Raw genomic sequence first — 16723 nt, 5'->3', positions numbered from 1 at the left:
ACAGCACACCGGGTTGAATTTCACGTTCAAAGGATTGCTCCCTCGCACAAAACATGCTCAGGCACAGACATATGTTAGATATCTCATTTGGGAAAAAAGGTAGAACATATATTTTGAATTAATGTGGAACAATGCTCATCTCGCTCTGTTTCCTTCTTCCCCTCCTGATGTCTGGAAACCACAAGGGAGGAGAAAATACTTCATTTGTATCTGAAGGACAGTACCTTTTGGAAGATAGCTCCAGTCCAATAAAGTACTTAACGCACTCTTTTGCCAGAGGCCTACATAAATCAGGCAAGGAAGGGGAGTCAGACTCAAAGTGACTGGTAATGCCTAGTGAATTCCTCAGTGCGGCTCAGTATGATTTGGTGCGCATTGCACGCAGATGTCAGGTATTTTAATAAAGAGTTCATTGTACAAGGGTCCATTCCTGCTCCGTAGGCCCTTTTTAGAGTGGGTGGGAAGGAAAAAGGAGGGAGAGAGGACTGCTCCAGCTGGGTCTGGAAACTTTGTCTGAGTCAGGAAAACCGCAGCTCATAAGCAAAGAGGAAGCATAATGTTCTACAAGGACAAAACATTAGCAAAAATGTCACTCAGGCCTAGTTCCACATGTTGGCTGCTCTAGGCCTCTTCCTTCTAGCATGCCCGAGTGATAGAAATTCCATCTGCTCGGCAGCCAAGTGACAGAGAAGAAATACCAGCATCTGGTCTCTATTGCTGTCGGCTTTTTTTTTCTTCTTCTTTTCTGTGTTCCATGCTAGTCCTTAGCTAGAAACATATGAGGAGATGAAGGTGCTGGCAAGCAAGTAAAAAAGCTACACTGGCACAAACAAGGCTTTCTGCTGCTTTTCACACTTCACTATGGATTTTTACAGGGAGAGAGGCTGTGAGGAACTGATAAACTGGAGTCTTGGAGCCAAAGACCTGGAGGTCATTTTTTGGTTTGAAACGTTCTCATCTGCAGACGGTGCAAAAAAGACATACATCTATGTGAACACACACAACATATTTCTGACTGATAGTTATACAAACTAGGTGACAGATATGTATTGACTATCTGATAACATAATATGTAGGCCAAACCCAAACTGTACATGATCTCCATTTTATGGATTTGGGCCTAAACTTCATCTTCAAACTTTTCTGCCAAAAACAACACCTTGTCAGAAGTATTTTCTAATTTAATTCATTCTCTACACTCTGTCCCTTAGTTTAAGCATGTGCACCCATCTTACTTCTCGTACAGAAAGCCATTTTTCATCATTTCTTCTATATAGAAGCTTCTAGCCCTTTTTTAGTTATTATCTGTATACAACAACGGTTGAAGGGGTTGTCCCCTTCCAGGAAATGTTCATCACTGATCACAGTTTGGGATAAAAAATAAACTGTACTATGCTCACCTTCACCGTGTCTATCGGCAAGTTTCCACCGCTGCTCCCAGTGTCTAGTGTTAGTTGCTTTGCCGATATCCCGTCAATAGCTTGACAACTTAGTGGCTCTAATTGGGGCATTCTAGCTACACGGGAAGAGCAACTTATGTCACCAATTGGAAGCAATACTGTCGACGTGACGTCAGCACTACAGGAATACCAGACACGGGGAGCAGTAACAGAAACTCTGGTAGGTGAGTACAGCATGTCATGTTTTTTTATACCAAACTATGCCCAGGAATGAACATTAACTGAGAGGGGACAACCCCTTTAAGATATTGATTCACAATGATGCAAAGTCAACCAAAATCTGCAATTCAAAAATGCACTGGACAAATATGATATGTATATAAGGTCTACAAATTCTCTCCCAGAAGAATTTGTCAGGGGAAATAAGGAATAAGGCATGTCGAATTTTAACCCCTGATCTTTATTTTCCCAGGGAATATAAGTTGCTGCCTGATAAGCCTTTGCCTGAGTCAGATAGTGATTTACGCCTCTCTCTTGTTTCAAAACACATGCGTGATCAGTGGAGCAGAGGATGCATGCGTATGGATGGGTCAGGAGGAATAACTGTCAGTGTATGGCCAGCTTTAGGTTAATTTTTAAACTAGGCTTTGAAAGAGTACGATAGGCAGATGAAGACAGTAGGCCATAGTTTGGAGATGATGTAGCCATGATCTATCTGTTTTGAAAGTAACATTTTGTTTTATCACTGAATTATGGGCTCTGTATATAACATTCTGTTCAATTTATCACCTGTACATTTTACAGCACTGATATAATGTCATAGAGAAATTTTGGATTGTAGTGATTGCAATATGTTTCATATAGTATAATGGTGGAGTGATGGTCACTAAATATGAAATGGCATTAAGTATTTCACATTTCTATTGATTTACAGTAGCAGATATTTGCTAAAATATTCATGTGATTACTTTTTAATAACCGTGTCTGAAGTTTTTTGTCAGCCTGGCCTCTTTGTCAAGACTTCTGAACAGTTGGGTGACAGCAACCTTCTCCAAATATACAGGAAGACATTGAAATAAAACAAGGTCTGTCATCTTTCTTGGATCTCTCGGAAACAAAAATGAAATTATTTCTCCAGTTAATGTCGTGAGTGAATTGCTTCGGTTATATGCTTGAACTATACTAGTTGGCCTGTACACCAGTCGGCTGTGAATGACATGCGATGGGCCAAACCACTTGGGAGCATGGACTGTGAGTTATTAATGGTGACAGGTATACTACCTGGGAGACAGGTTGTGAGGGGAGGGGGAGATTATTTATAAGCGAATGGTTAACAGCTGTAGATACTGCTAAGCATTACATGGATGCCACAAACTGTACAGATCAGAGCGCAAGTTGTTCAAGCACGAACGACCTGCCTGTCACTGGAACGAGCCATGCGCTTGCAAATTGAAGTCAAGAGGGAGAGGGAATGAGGGGACTCTGAAACAATGCTCTGCTCTCAGGCGGCACTGTCATCACAAAGTGAGGGACGGTGATGTGAAAGAGATAGCCCTGTCATGAAATATGCTTATCAAATTGCATGAGCATCAATGATGAAGTTAAGAGATTTTCTCAATTTCCTTCAGCTTCCCCCTCGCACCCTACACGCTCTCTCGCTCTCCCCTCCCTGTCCTCCAGGCCTTTTAGCAGAACAGATGTAAAATGTGTCCAGCACAGATGCCAAGACACTGGGAAGAAAACACATTTTATATGGAATAAAATTTGTTATTTTATCTTGAACGTTAAGCTCTCAGTGATTTGAGTGTCGTTACTGATGTGAGTGTTGCTCCTACTACAGTTACACGGACTACATGGAGTAAAATATCAAAACTAGGCACTATGGTGTAAACAAATGAGTCATGTGGAGTTACATCTTCTGGTGTATGAAGGAAGTCTGCGGGTTCCATCTTTAAAAGGAGAACAGAATATTTCTACATTTCAATCTTAAAAGGGTTGTTGACCTTTGAGGAAATTTTCAGCAACACTGCAGCTTGCTGAGTCTTAGTGGTATGTAGTTAGGATTCATCTCCACCTAGCAGTTCCAGCATACTATCGTTCAAGTGCTGACTAGAGTGTTAGCCGATTCTTTCAATGTCCTATTCAGAGATATTCTCAAAGTTCTTTTTATTCTAAAAAATAAGCTGCTACAACTTTAGTCAGCGCGACTCCAAGTATGCAAAACTGCTATAATAAAACCACGGAGCCAAATCCTAATAGAGTGCTGTGATGACATAGCATTTATTCTTAATTATGCCAGATGTATTTTCCAGTAGGTCAAGAGACCTAAGGTATTGTTCGTATGAGCCTGAACATTGACTTTTGAATTGATATTTGTTGTAACTTTTTGTGCTGCTATCCTTGGAAGACAGGGACACAGGGTAACTGAACAATTGATTTTTTATAACATGTTAATCCCCATTGTATTAGTCCATGCTTAGCTTGTTGACCTGCAAAAAGCAAAGGTCCAGACATACTATGCAAATAAATTGAATACTTGAACAATGAGAATTGACATCATCCCACCTTCAACCTGACCTGTGGATGATGGCCTGGAGGACAGCTGTGGGTATGAAAAAGGACCTCTATTCTTCTTCAAAGAGACTTTACAGAACAGTAGCCAGGCATCATGGCTCCAACGGGAGGAATACAGATTTGATCCACTGTCTACCACTGAGCCCTTGGAGACTCTTGGAGCACTCAGGTTGGGACAATTAGGTCACCTGGCCACATACCTCAATTAACTATCAGCTTCCTAAGATTGCAAGTCTCTCCTCTTTTTGGGTGCCTGCCAAAATCAGGGTGCCACCCACTGGTTGGGGTATTTGACCCTGGAAGCCCCGAAGTCACAGCTGCTCTAATCCTGGCGAGCCAGCTGAAGGATGAGAATCTGTAATTTGCACCATCTTGTGTATTTTCTGGGACTATATTATATATTATTAATTGCTAGTGGTTCAATAATATATTGCCACACTGTTTTAACTTTACCCTGTGTGGTATAAGTAGTATTCTGCCCTTGGGAACGGAGTGTTGGCATTCATTGGGATAAGCTCCTTCTATGTGGCCATTCTAAAGACATCCAGGCCAGCGGATGAGAGCACCCACTGACCCTCATTTCTCTACAAATACATGTTACATTCTCGAAGGATTCAGGAAGCTGCATGGTGCAGGACTGGCCAACAATTTTATCAAGGCTGGACAACTCTTTTAAACAAAAATTTTGTGATGGTGTTCTAATTAGTGTTTAATAATGGGCCTGTACATACTTTATGCATTCCATTCATTTCACTCCAGTAATGGTAAATCTGAGCAACCACCTTTAAGTCTGTTACTTGGTCAATGGTGTGGGCCAGTGTACTCCTGGCCAGGGAATGTATCAGTTTTCATATTGACAGAGAGTCACTACCTATATGTTATAGGCAGTAATTAAAAAGTTGCTTGAAGGGTGAAAAGCTGAAATGAGAAACCAGACCACACAGATTCTGTCTCACCACAAAGCTGCTATAATCTAATAGAACAGCTTGCAATACAGTGATTAGTTACATGAAAATATAATACATACTCCAAATACATCATTTGATATAAAAAAAACACATAGAAAACGTAGGTAATATGAACTGTGCAGGCACTATGAAAGCAAGGGGAAATAAATAATAGCTATTTGACTGATTAGGTGGCCATATGTTTGTCAATTGTTTAGGTCATTACAATTATTAGGCCAAGAATAAGATAATGGACTAGGAAGGTTGAAGTGTGTCAACATGTACAGTATATCACTGCATTGATGTGCATTTTTTAAATGAAGATTGATTGGATTAAAGAATGCTCATATTTTAAAGAAACCACAGGTGTTAATTTTTACTTGAAATTTATACTATAATTTATACTAGCTTGTTGACTGTGGATTCAAAGATATGTGGTGGGCAGTGATTGTGGATCATACATGTGTACATGAGCTCACAGTTGAATAAACTGTTTACGTAATTAGAGGAATGCATGGTCACTTAGATCTTAAAATTACAAGCTAAATAAATCTTACATTGAAGCAATAACTGTATCTCTTGAAGCGACTTTAAGGGATATTCCTATTTCAGACATTTATGAGCAATCCTTGTAGATCTTACCTATGTGACATGCAACTGTTTCCAGAACATGAGTCAACAGACCCCCAACATACATGGAGGAGGCATACATATACTTCAATAGGGATAACAAGCCATGAATATCCAAGATAGGAATACCCTTTTAACTCTCCAAGGAAAAAAGGACTAACTTGTTGAAAGCCAACATACCTGGTGTCCATTCCAACATCTGAATGCTCTCATACACATGATATCATCAGCCAAATCTGCTGAAGCTGGCAGGATGATGTTTCTCTAAAGCGTATGCTTAGCTTAAGATGTCTAGGTCGGGGGACATTTGTCTATGTATGGTCAGTCCATCAGAAATATATAAGGGTGCATCGCTAAAGAACACAACTTTTGCCTTTTAAATACAATCCCAAGGATTAGACATTTTGCTAAACTTCTTTAAACTATAAAGTGCTGATTGCCTTTCAGACTTGTGGAAAAGTGGCTTCACAGAGCCGTCAGAGGGATGTGTAACAGCACAGTAAACAAAAGCCACAGGATAATTATGAAACATATGGTGCATAACCACCCGTCTGTTTATTTTATGGAACTTAACATTATTTACAGTGTATTTGTGGTTAAAATTAATAGATGTGTGTTGTCCAAAAAAAGAGACTTTTTCTTTCTGTTTTGAACTATTTACACAAAGCCTTCCAGCCCGCATCTGCAGCACGGCTCTCTCTGTAAAGTTCTATGATTGTTTTTGCATGTTCTTAATGATGTCTGAAAAAGATGTAATCCAAAAACAGAATGCTGCCAGAAACATTAACAGGAATGGTACAGTGTGAAAATAAGCAGTTTTCTGCCTGCCAAGCTCGTCGAAAAAAATGTACTTTTATTCCTCATCAAATATTTTTCAAATTCTTAACAAACTTGAATTCCTAGTAGCCAGGAAGGTCTTTTTTGCTACATAGCATCTTCCAGTTTTTTTTTTAGTTTAATAGGACTTGATCTACTGATTAATATTTAAAACGTAAAAATATAATTACCTTGTTAGTTTATAGGGTAGACATTGCATTTAATTCTACAAAAACTTACCAAGAATACAAGTATTGGTTGAGAGAAAAGGTGCAATACATCAGATGTTACCTTACCATCATGTGTCCAAAATATCACAGGGCAGCAAGTTCAAGTGTATAACAAAAAAATACACAGATTATTGTTATATTCTTCCCAAAGTATTACCGGTATTGCTTAATGTGACTTTTACATAAAGGTGCATTTACACTGCACGATAATAGGAAAAGTGTATTCCTAGGAATGCTCAATCCCAATAGTCGGGCATTATATGCAAGCCGCTGACCACCTGATGAATGAGCAGAACACTTAATCAGCAGGTGAAAAAATCTTGTATAGAAGATCATCATTCTCGGCAGCACATCATCCTGTATAAATAGTGCGGCCGAGAACATTTAGCTCAAAATGATCTACTACTGTTCATTTTGTGCTAATAGGAAGTGTGGGCTGCTTGTCTAAACAGGCTATTAAAGGGAACCATCAGCAGGATTTTGCTGAGTAACCTACAGACAATGTCAGGTCGGCGCCGTTATACTGATTAAAATGATACTTTGGCGATGAAATCCGTCTTGTGGTTGTTGTTTATTCTTTATTTGTAGTTTTTAGTTAATGAGATTCACGTGATCCTGTGGGGGTCTGCATGTGGGGCTCTGCTTACATATTCATCCTTGTTAGCTTATGACAGGTCACCGGTCCCTCACTGACCTGCCCCTTATCTTACGTACTGCACGAGAATCTCATTAACTGAAAACTACAAATACAGATTAAGCAGCAACCACAAGATGGATTTCATCAACCCAGGTATCATTTTAATCAGTATAACTGCGCCAACCTGACACTGTCTGTAGTTTACTGAGTAAAATTCTGCTGTTAGGTTCACTTTAAATGACCACCGATCAGCAAACAAATAGATGATCGGCAGTTATTTCGATGCAAGGGCAGCTTTCTTTGTATCCATAATGTTCATTTTGGTGACCCTGAGAGTGCAGTGTAAAATCTCACCTTCTAGTTCTCCTCCACTGTCACCAATTTCAGTCGTGAACACAGCATCGACGTAATCAGCCCTGGTTCATCTCTTGGCAGTTGAGTTGTGGGAAAAGCATAGTTCAGATTGTGCTTTCCATGTGATTGCACTTGATTAATTGAAAGAACCAAGGTATATATATAGTATATACATTAGTAATGTATAACCAAATATTGAATCTGGACTGGAGGGTCGGTTTATTGGAATAGCTTAATTGTCCATAGTTAGAAAATCAAATATAACTTTTTTTTACGTTTACTCATTTTTCAGTTTGTCTTTACTGTATAGAATAATGTCACCGGTTAGTATTAGTCAACAATCTGATGTTATATAAGTCTTATATTTTAATTATATAATTTGCATACTTTTTTTTATTAATAACGATCAGATTTTTGTGGGCTAAAAGGGTTGTCTTGCCCAAATAAAATATCTTTAAATGTGCTTTCAGTAGCAAGTTATACAACTTACTTTAATTATCAAAGGAGCCCAGGTGTAAAGGTTTCAGCATGATCCGGAATTCTTAGTTGTGACCGCTCATCCTCCAGCTTGTGCTTCACATAGGACAGTGTTTCCTGAGTTGGCATGTCATGAGTGCCGTGTATGAAAGAAGATGGCTGACCGGTTTATTTTGGTCAGTAAGTCATGTCCCTTCTTTGTGTATACTCTGGCTACATTAGCTGATGAAATGAGCCAGTTTGTCATCCTTCTTCACACACACACAGCACCATTTATGTGCTGATGGGAACGCTTTCCTGTGTTGGCCAATAGCTGCAAGTTGTAGCATTGAAATATGAATACTGGGGTACTTTTGATAATTCTTTTAGTAAGTTTTACAACTTTTCGCATAACTTAAAAAAAAAATAACCACATCTTTTTTAGAATTGGAGAACCATTGTAACAAACTAATCCAGCCTACATTGTCATAAACAAAACAACAATATAATTCTAATAACCTCTCTGAATAACAGCTGTAGTCAAAAGAATAAATAAACCCTCAAAAACATATGGAAAACTGAGCAAAAACTAAAATATAATGAAGATATATTGGGAAAATATCTAAGCGTTTATACTGGTTGAATTTATAGCCAATGGCACCAGTTAATTCTATTTTTACTCTTCTGTGTCCAAAGTTAAACCTTTAACATCTGTAAAGAGCAATGGTATGAAAACAATCAATACAGTTATGAATAATAAAAACAAGAGCATATAGACACAGAGAATAATACAGAATAATAATACTAAAATAGAGCTTTAAAATGAAGCATCTTTTCACATCCTCTTTCTTCTGTAATATGACCAAAAGGTCTACCTTGGCAAGATGCCTTCTTTGATTTCCTGATCACTGAAAGGCCAAAGGTCCATGCAGGCATGAAGCCCACTTTGATTTTCAAATAACATTTTAGCCGGCCCAAGACTCAATATATTGAGTATATTTTTCTAATAAAATGTTTCTCAGCTGAAAAATGGAAGACCATTTATATTGGACATTCTTTGCATGAATCCTGAAAAGCATTTTCAGATGTTGGCTGTAGCAGTGAATTCTGCGTGAAAGTTTGGCAATGTTTTTTTTCTGTCTGTAAACTCAGCAGTGCGAAATGTGAATCTCAAGTGGGACAACTCTAGCAGCAATTCCAGTTTTTGACTTACCATAAAAGGATAATGCAAAACATCCCAGTCTCTGAGAATTAAAGGGGATGTCTGTTTTCTACTTTTTATTTTAAGTATACTATTTGATTCAATAGAGTAAGATTAAGAATTCAGGGCCACCATCTTTTTTTTGCCAGAAAATAGAGTGGCTACAAAAGCATCTCTCACGCTGAATGACGTTGCATGTTTCTGCATTAAATGGACGTTTCTTTCAATTTAAGAAATATGTAATGCTTTATCACTCTTGCAGTGGCCTATAGAGTAGAATAATGGCCATGGTCACTGTGAGGCTCAGCTTTGAGACTGTCACATCCATGCCTGACCATACTGCTGCAACTCCTGCCCAGGTCGCTAGTCGGTGGCGCTGCCCTAATACCATGGTTACTGTTGGGATCTGGCAGCAGTTTACCTTTTAGATTGCTGAGATTAGTTATCCCTTTCCCATCCACCTGTGTTTTGCTGCAGTGAGCTGGCATGTAGTTATTGTAGCTCTCTGCTGGGAGCCTTGAATAAGGCTCCTTTCTATTTAAACCCCAACAATCAGTCTGAAGCTGCCAGTTATTTAGTTAGTTCAGTTAGATCTGGTCACTCTGATCCTTTGCTCCGGTTTGCTATTTTATATATCCTGTTGACTGACCTCAGCTTGAATTTTGACCACCCATTTGCCTTCTGATTTTGCCTCTGATGTAACTTCTTGGGTTTACCCCGTGTGATGACATCTGGCCGGTAGCCCTCCTAAGGAAGCAATCCAAAGGACCCCATCGTAAGACCGGATCCTTGTACAAGAGTTAAAAGTAAAGGTAGGGGTTCCTCTGGAATCTGCCAGAAGGAATAGCTTGTGCCAAGTCTGTCCAAGATAGCCTTTTTGAGTCTTTGGCCTCTGACAGACATAACAGGGACAAACTAGAATGAATTTATTGTCAGGCAACCCTTCCAACAAACTGGATTGGCAAAAGTGGACAACCCTTTTAACCCTTTTTTTGACAACATTGGAGGATACTTACCAAGCTGACAAAGCGAGTTGTATTAGACAATACTGATTAATTATTATTTTGTCATATATACTGTATATATATATATATATATATATATATATATATATATATATATATATATATATATATATGTGTGTGTATATATAATTCCATGTTATATGATATTTGATAACATGTAATTTGTCTGTTGTAATAAACAAAAAGGAGTAATATATGAGGAAGTCTACAAACTTTTGGTTGTTCATATTGAATTTCCTTTCATTTTGCTTAAGAGTCTCTCACCTGAAGTATATATCCACGGACATAGTCCCGTAGCGTCCATCCTAGGCCATGCAGGATGTGTAAAACTTCTTCTTGTTTGAGCACACTGAAGAGACGGTCCAGCAGAATCTTGAGCCGCACAGGCACGGCCTGTGTACCATACAGCATCAGGCTGCTGATGTCGAACACTACGTTGGATTGTACAATCTCCACTTGTGTTGGGTGGTATAGATGCTGAGTGCTAAGCTTGTCCAAAGCTACATCAATGGGGAAAGGTAAAAGAAAAGACAAATATGTGCATTAAAAGATCAGCCAATAATGGTGATGACTTGAACGTGGATTTTACAAGCAACAATGACTAAGTCACTCTCAGTCTTCTTTTAACTCAATTAGGAATGTTCAGGCTGGAGGAATGGCAGTGTCAATAGCAAGAGGGATTTTATGTGAAAGCCAGCAGAGCTTAGAGAATATGCCTCTTAAGGATAATGTATTGTCTAGTAAAGAACTGCATGTGTGTACACAATCAAGGGACTATGGAAATCTTGGAGCTCTATTTCTAGAGTATGAAGTCATGCAAAAAAGAAAAGACGCAAAGCGTTTATTCACTTCTTCTGTGCTCCTACTGAAGGATATACATGTTGCTTAACACATACATAAAAAAATATAATGTATATTAATTATAATGACTCATTTGTGTTATCCAATTAAAATAAATTATTAGAAATTACATTGATAAAATATACATTGCGTTTTAATTTTACAGATAGTCAAAGTCATGGTGAACAGTACATGTCAAGTGTGCCTTCAACAGCCCAATGGTGTAGGTCAATGACAATAAGACTTCACACTATTCCACCATACCTTAGTAATATGGAATCACTGTGCGTGCCAAGACAGATGTTATAAAACACTAATATTATCATAGTATGTTCCATTCAAAGGGAAGGTGCCACCAGTTTTCTTGTAGTTTTTTTTGTGTGAAATTAAGCTTAAAATAGTAATTAAAATGTGTTAATGCAATGTTTGCACTGTTTGCAAACATTTCTATATGAAAAATATTATATATATACTAGATGGTGGCCCGATTCTAATGCATCGGGTATTCTAGAATATGTATGCGTAGTAGTATATATTTTTACAAATATATATTTACCACTAGGGGGAGCATTTTTCGTTTTAGTCCTCAAGCAGCCATAGTGAGACTTACCAGCTTTACTGTTAGCTGGAAAATTGGGGCAGTACCTGCTGACATCACCATTTCCCTCCTCTTTTGGGTGGTCTAGTATCCCTGGGGCAGAATGAAGAGTAGCAGCACAGGGCAGCGCCATTTTGTGTGTGACTGCCCTGTGATCTGCTATCACCAGCAGTTACTGCATCAGAAACACAGCTTGTTTACAGAGGAGCAGAAGACCATGGACTCAGCAGCATCTTGGACCCGAGGAAGAGTGAAGACATCTGGTGTGTATGGAGCAGCATTATCAGAGTGGGAGCTATCTGTGACTCATCCATATGTGTCTCACTCATCATACTACATGTCTCTTTCTCTCTCCCATCAGTCTCTCTCAGCCATACTAATGAATATCTCCCCTCCCTCCACAATGCCTGGCCATTCACTGCAGACCTGGATCTCCTTCTTATCTTACTGAGGGATGAGTCACAGACAGCTCCCCAATGATAATGCTGTTCCTCCTTGATGTCTTTGCAGTCTCTGATACTCTGCCTGCAGTGCCCGGGCTTTTCTCCTGCATTTTACTCCTGTCAATCTAGGATCTGTTCTGAAGCAGTAAGGGCTTGTTCACACTTTGCAGATTTTGCTGCGGATTTTTCCACAGCGGATTTGGAAAAACCGCAGTGCAAAAACCGCTGCGGTTTTCACTGCGGATTTTCCTGCGTTTTCATCTGCGGATTCCTCTGTGGGTTTTCAACAGCACTTTCCTATTGGTGCATGTTGAAAACCGCTGCGGAATCCGCAGAAAGAAGTGACATGCTCCTTCTTTTTTTCCGCAGCAATTCCACGCGTTTTTTAAAGGGATTTTCCGCAATGTGGGCACAGCGGTTTTTGTTTTCCATAGGGTAACATTGTACTGTACCCTGCATGGAAAACTGCTGCGGATCCGCAGCGGCAAATCCGCTGCGGATCCGCAGCAAAAACCGCAAAGTGTGAACATAGCCTAATGCTTCTGTTAGCAGATCCTAATGACAGGAGACAAATCACAGTGGAGGTCTCCATGAATATGGCAGCAGATCACTCCCACTGCTGTGAATTGTGCAGCCCACAGAGGCGTGCCTGGTTCACTGCTAATGCTGCTGCAATGTTAGAGATAGAGTCAGTCCGCCCTGGTCTGTTATCGCCTATGTCTATGGGGTGCCGTATTATGACACTGATAGTGTTGTGCTACTGCTGTGAAACCAAGATGTCAGTCTCCAGTGCCTTCTCTAAACTCCTATAACATACAAAATATGTTTCAAATGCAATCAAATCTTTGTCATAACAGCATGTCATGCTACATTACATTGATTTATTAATGATCTACAAATGCGGTACCTTCCCTTTAAGGCCTCATTCAGATGTCCGTTTTTTGTATACAAGAAAAAAATGGTCCCTTTATCATCAGTGTTGCTGGATCAGATTTTCATAACTTTTTTGTCTGTCTGTTTTGTCATCAGTGTGACATCTGTTTTTCTCTTATGCTGAAAAATAAAATCCAAGCTTCTTCTCCATATTAAAACGGCATCTACCAGTAGAATCAACCCACTCATGCCATCTATATGGGCATGCAGCATGCAGGTCATACAAAGCTAAATAAAGTGATACCTTGTTATATGCAATCTCAGGTTTTATTCCAGAGTAAGCCTTATTTTTCTTACATGTATTTAAGCTGTTATGGACTATGTACTGGACACGGACCTGCATGAGAATATGCCTCCAGAGATTATTTTATATAAAAGGGGAGTTACCAGTGTGATGTGTAATGGCCGCTCTCTGCTCTCCTGATCTCACTCCAGAGATGAGGGTGATTATAACAGACACATCTGCAGATTCTTCTCAGCTTCAGCATCCATCTCATAGGCAGTGTTGCAATATTGTTACAAAACAGCAGAGCTGCAGCTACTAAGTTCTAAAGTGTTTCTTATGAGACAAAGTTTAGTTCTACTGTTCTGTGTTAGTTCCCTGTCTCACACTGGTAACCCTTCCTTTCTTTTAAAATAAGTCCTCTAGAAGATTCTCATTCAGGTCATTGTCCTGCCCATAGTCCATACCAGAAAAACTATGACCTACATACCCAAATAAACGGCCTAGGAGGGTTGATCCTACTGATAGATTCTTTTAAGCAGCAGAAAACACTTGAATGACACATGGATGGCATGATTTTTTTTCATGAACCCATTAAATTAGATGTATGATGTTTATCTTAAAAGTAGATCAAAATTTGACACTTCTCTATTTTTTTACCAAACAGTCCATGGAAAAAAACAGAAATTTGAACATGACTTGTCCATAGCCATAGACCATAATGTCTGTAAAAACACAGGACATACACAAAATAGAGATGTTTGAATGAGCCATGTAAGAATAGTGATTGCCATTTAAATAATTCAGAATCTGCCTGTCTCTTAAAGGGGTTTTCCCACTAACAAAGTTCATTTTAGTTACAGCATTTTCCGGCGTATAAGACAACCTTTTAACCCATGAAAATCTTAAAAGTCGGGGGTCGTCTTATACGCCGGGTGTCATCTTATGGGGCGGGTGCGGACCAATGTGCATATGGTGGATGGGGGTGAGTGGTCCTGATGACGAAGAGAGGGGGCATCTCACAGGGAAGGAGTAAGTGTAGTATCCCCCTATTACCTCATTGTGACAGCTATGCTCCCTGTGCTGGGGGGCGGCAGCTCATCTTTGTGCAGCATGGTGTTTCCATGCTGGGGGCGGCGGCGGCTCCTCTTTGTGCAGCGTGGGAGCTCTGTGCTGAGGGGCGGTGGCGTATCTTTGTGCAGCGTTCGTGCTTCGCCGGCATTTCCTCAAAGCTCGGAGGCCCCGGCTGCTCCATTGTTGCGATGTGGTGGCCTCCGGGAAAATCAATGCTGGGGGCGGCGCATGCTGATTCAGATCTCGTCCTGAGATCTCAGGAGACGAGATCTGAATCTGAGCATGCGCCAACCGCCCCCCAGCACAGAGAGCATCGGTGCCACAATGAGGTAATATGGGGATAATCCACTTACACCTTCCCTGTGAGATGCCCCCTCTCTTCGTCTTCGGGACCACTCCACCCCATCATATGCACATTGGTCACCCGCCCTATAAGCCGACACATGGCGTATAAGAAGACCCCCAACTTTTAAGAAGATTTTATATTTTAAACTAGAAAAGTTAGGGGGTCATCTTATACGCCCAGTCGTCTTATATGCCGGAAAATACGGTAATATATCTTGGAATAATAATACATTCCACAATTGGATGTGTTAAAAAAAATGTTCCTGTGCTGAGATAATCTTATAAATGTGCCCTGCTGTGCACTGTGTAATGGCCGTGTCTGACCGTACAGGAACATGGTCTGGTCATACCACAGCTCCTGGGCAGGGGAGGAAGCAATAGAGTATACAAACAGGACAGCATGGGATCACAGCTGATTTTTTTTGTAAGGCAAAATATTTCACTACCCATTTTAAGCAATATTACACCTGAAAAAAAGAACCATTTGTGATCCCATGATGTACTCTACAACTGATGCATTTCTAAAAAGAAGCTTCACGTATTGCTTCGTAAAGGAGTCTGTCACCAGGTTTTGGCATCTAATCTAAGAGTGGCATGGCGACACAAGACCCATTCATGCTTTCAATAAAAACACCAAACAACAGTTGGAAGAAATGGCCGCTCGTCGTGTTTACTTCAGGGTTACTTAAATTGAATAATAACTAAAGAATAAATTACTTCACAGCAAAACCATTAAAAAATCAACCACCAATAACCAATCCACCCATAGACTGGGCGCTTTTCCCAAAAATAAAACATCACGACAATAGTAACAATATTGGGGCAGGGAGGGATCTTCTTTTCTTCAAAATTACAGTATGGGGAAAATGTGCCCGAAGTAGGGCTTTATATGCAGTAAATTAGCCCGCCAAATTTGAAATCCACCAATTACAAACTGTTAAAATGAGCGCCAAAAAACTGGTCATAACCAGTTTGAACTGCTCGTGGGTAACACCACAGCTAACATGTTGACCTTAGTTTGACCCCGACCTGACAGCAAATTCAATTGACAGACACCTGAATAAATTGCTTTATTTCAGGTCTGTGTCGCCATGAGACCCCCCTTTATTATTTTGTTTCTTGCGGGGGAGGGCTACCATTATGTAAGGGCAGAAATCCTGATTCCAGATACGTGTCTTGTAAAGTTTTGCTTGACGTTTTTATCAGCAGGAGATTATCACTAGATGACTAGTAAACCTGCTGCTATGTAGTGCTTCATAGTTATGAGCTTTTGAAACTCCGCCATCACCACTGATTGGCAGATTTCTGTCTGCCTATGCACAGTGTACACAGAAAGCTGTGTCATACAGAGCTCAGCAATCATAGGACTGGTAGATCTTCAGCAAGTAAAACTTTTATCAAAACTGCAGTAAGCAGCCAAGTAAGTGACACATCACTGGGATCAGGGTTTACCTGCCTCTACAACTTGCTGCTTTAAGATGCGGTAGCAAAAAGTTGGTGATAGATTCCCTTTAAACACTTGATTATTGTAAACCTACTAGGAAAACAAAGTAGGAAGAGTGGATAAATAACAAGGAGATCTAAACGAATTGGTGGTGAAGCACAGGCACATTCCGACAACACTCTCTCCATATTAGCATAATAACACGCACCACTGTGAATTAGGTCTTCTATGGTTTTATTTACTTAACCGGTTAACTCCACAATCTTTATATCTGCCGACCCATAAACTAGAGATGATTACAAGCCGTGTTACCGGATAAAGTGAATGTTTATCTGATAAGCACTCCAGCTGTGAGCATCACTTTTACCAGCCAAAACTACATGAGTGCCCCGAGTTTGAATGTGTGCAGTCACTGAGCAAGGAGCAATTACATGTCGAGCAAGGGGGACTTAATGAATCTTAAAACCACATACTTTGCAGAGTAAAGAAGCTGACATTTTGGAGGAAATGGACTGAAAAGGGACCTTGTGTTACACAAGAATGACATACACAG

General features: G+C 39.9%; 1 protein-coding gene across 3 annotated transcripts in view; it reads right to left on the bottom strand.

The window, feature by feature from the left end:
* The window catches only part of BNC2 (basonuclin zinc finger protein 2), an 880369-nt gene that overhangs the window by 124899 nt on the left and 738747 nt on the right, over window positions 1–16723 (bottom strand). For all 3 annotated transcript variants that reach the window (XM_077249966.1, XM_077249974.1, XM_077249983.1), the window contains one exon: window positions 10535–10770. In XM_077249966.1, coding sequence (XP_077106081.1) covers window positions 10535–10770 — 236 coding nt within the window. The remainder of the gene's footprint in view (window positions 1–10534; window positions 10771–16723) is intronic.

Source organism: Ranitomeya variabilis, chromosome 1, assembly GCF_051348905.1.
Source record: "Ranitomeya variabilis isolate aRanVar5 chromosome 1, aRanVar5.hap1, whole genome shotgun sequence".
Classification (NCBI taxonomy): Eukaryota; Metazoa; Chordata; class Amphibia; order Anura; family Dendrobatidae; genus Ranitomeya; species Ranitomeya variabilis.
This window is presented reverse-complemented; position numbering and strand designations above follow the sequence as displayed.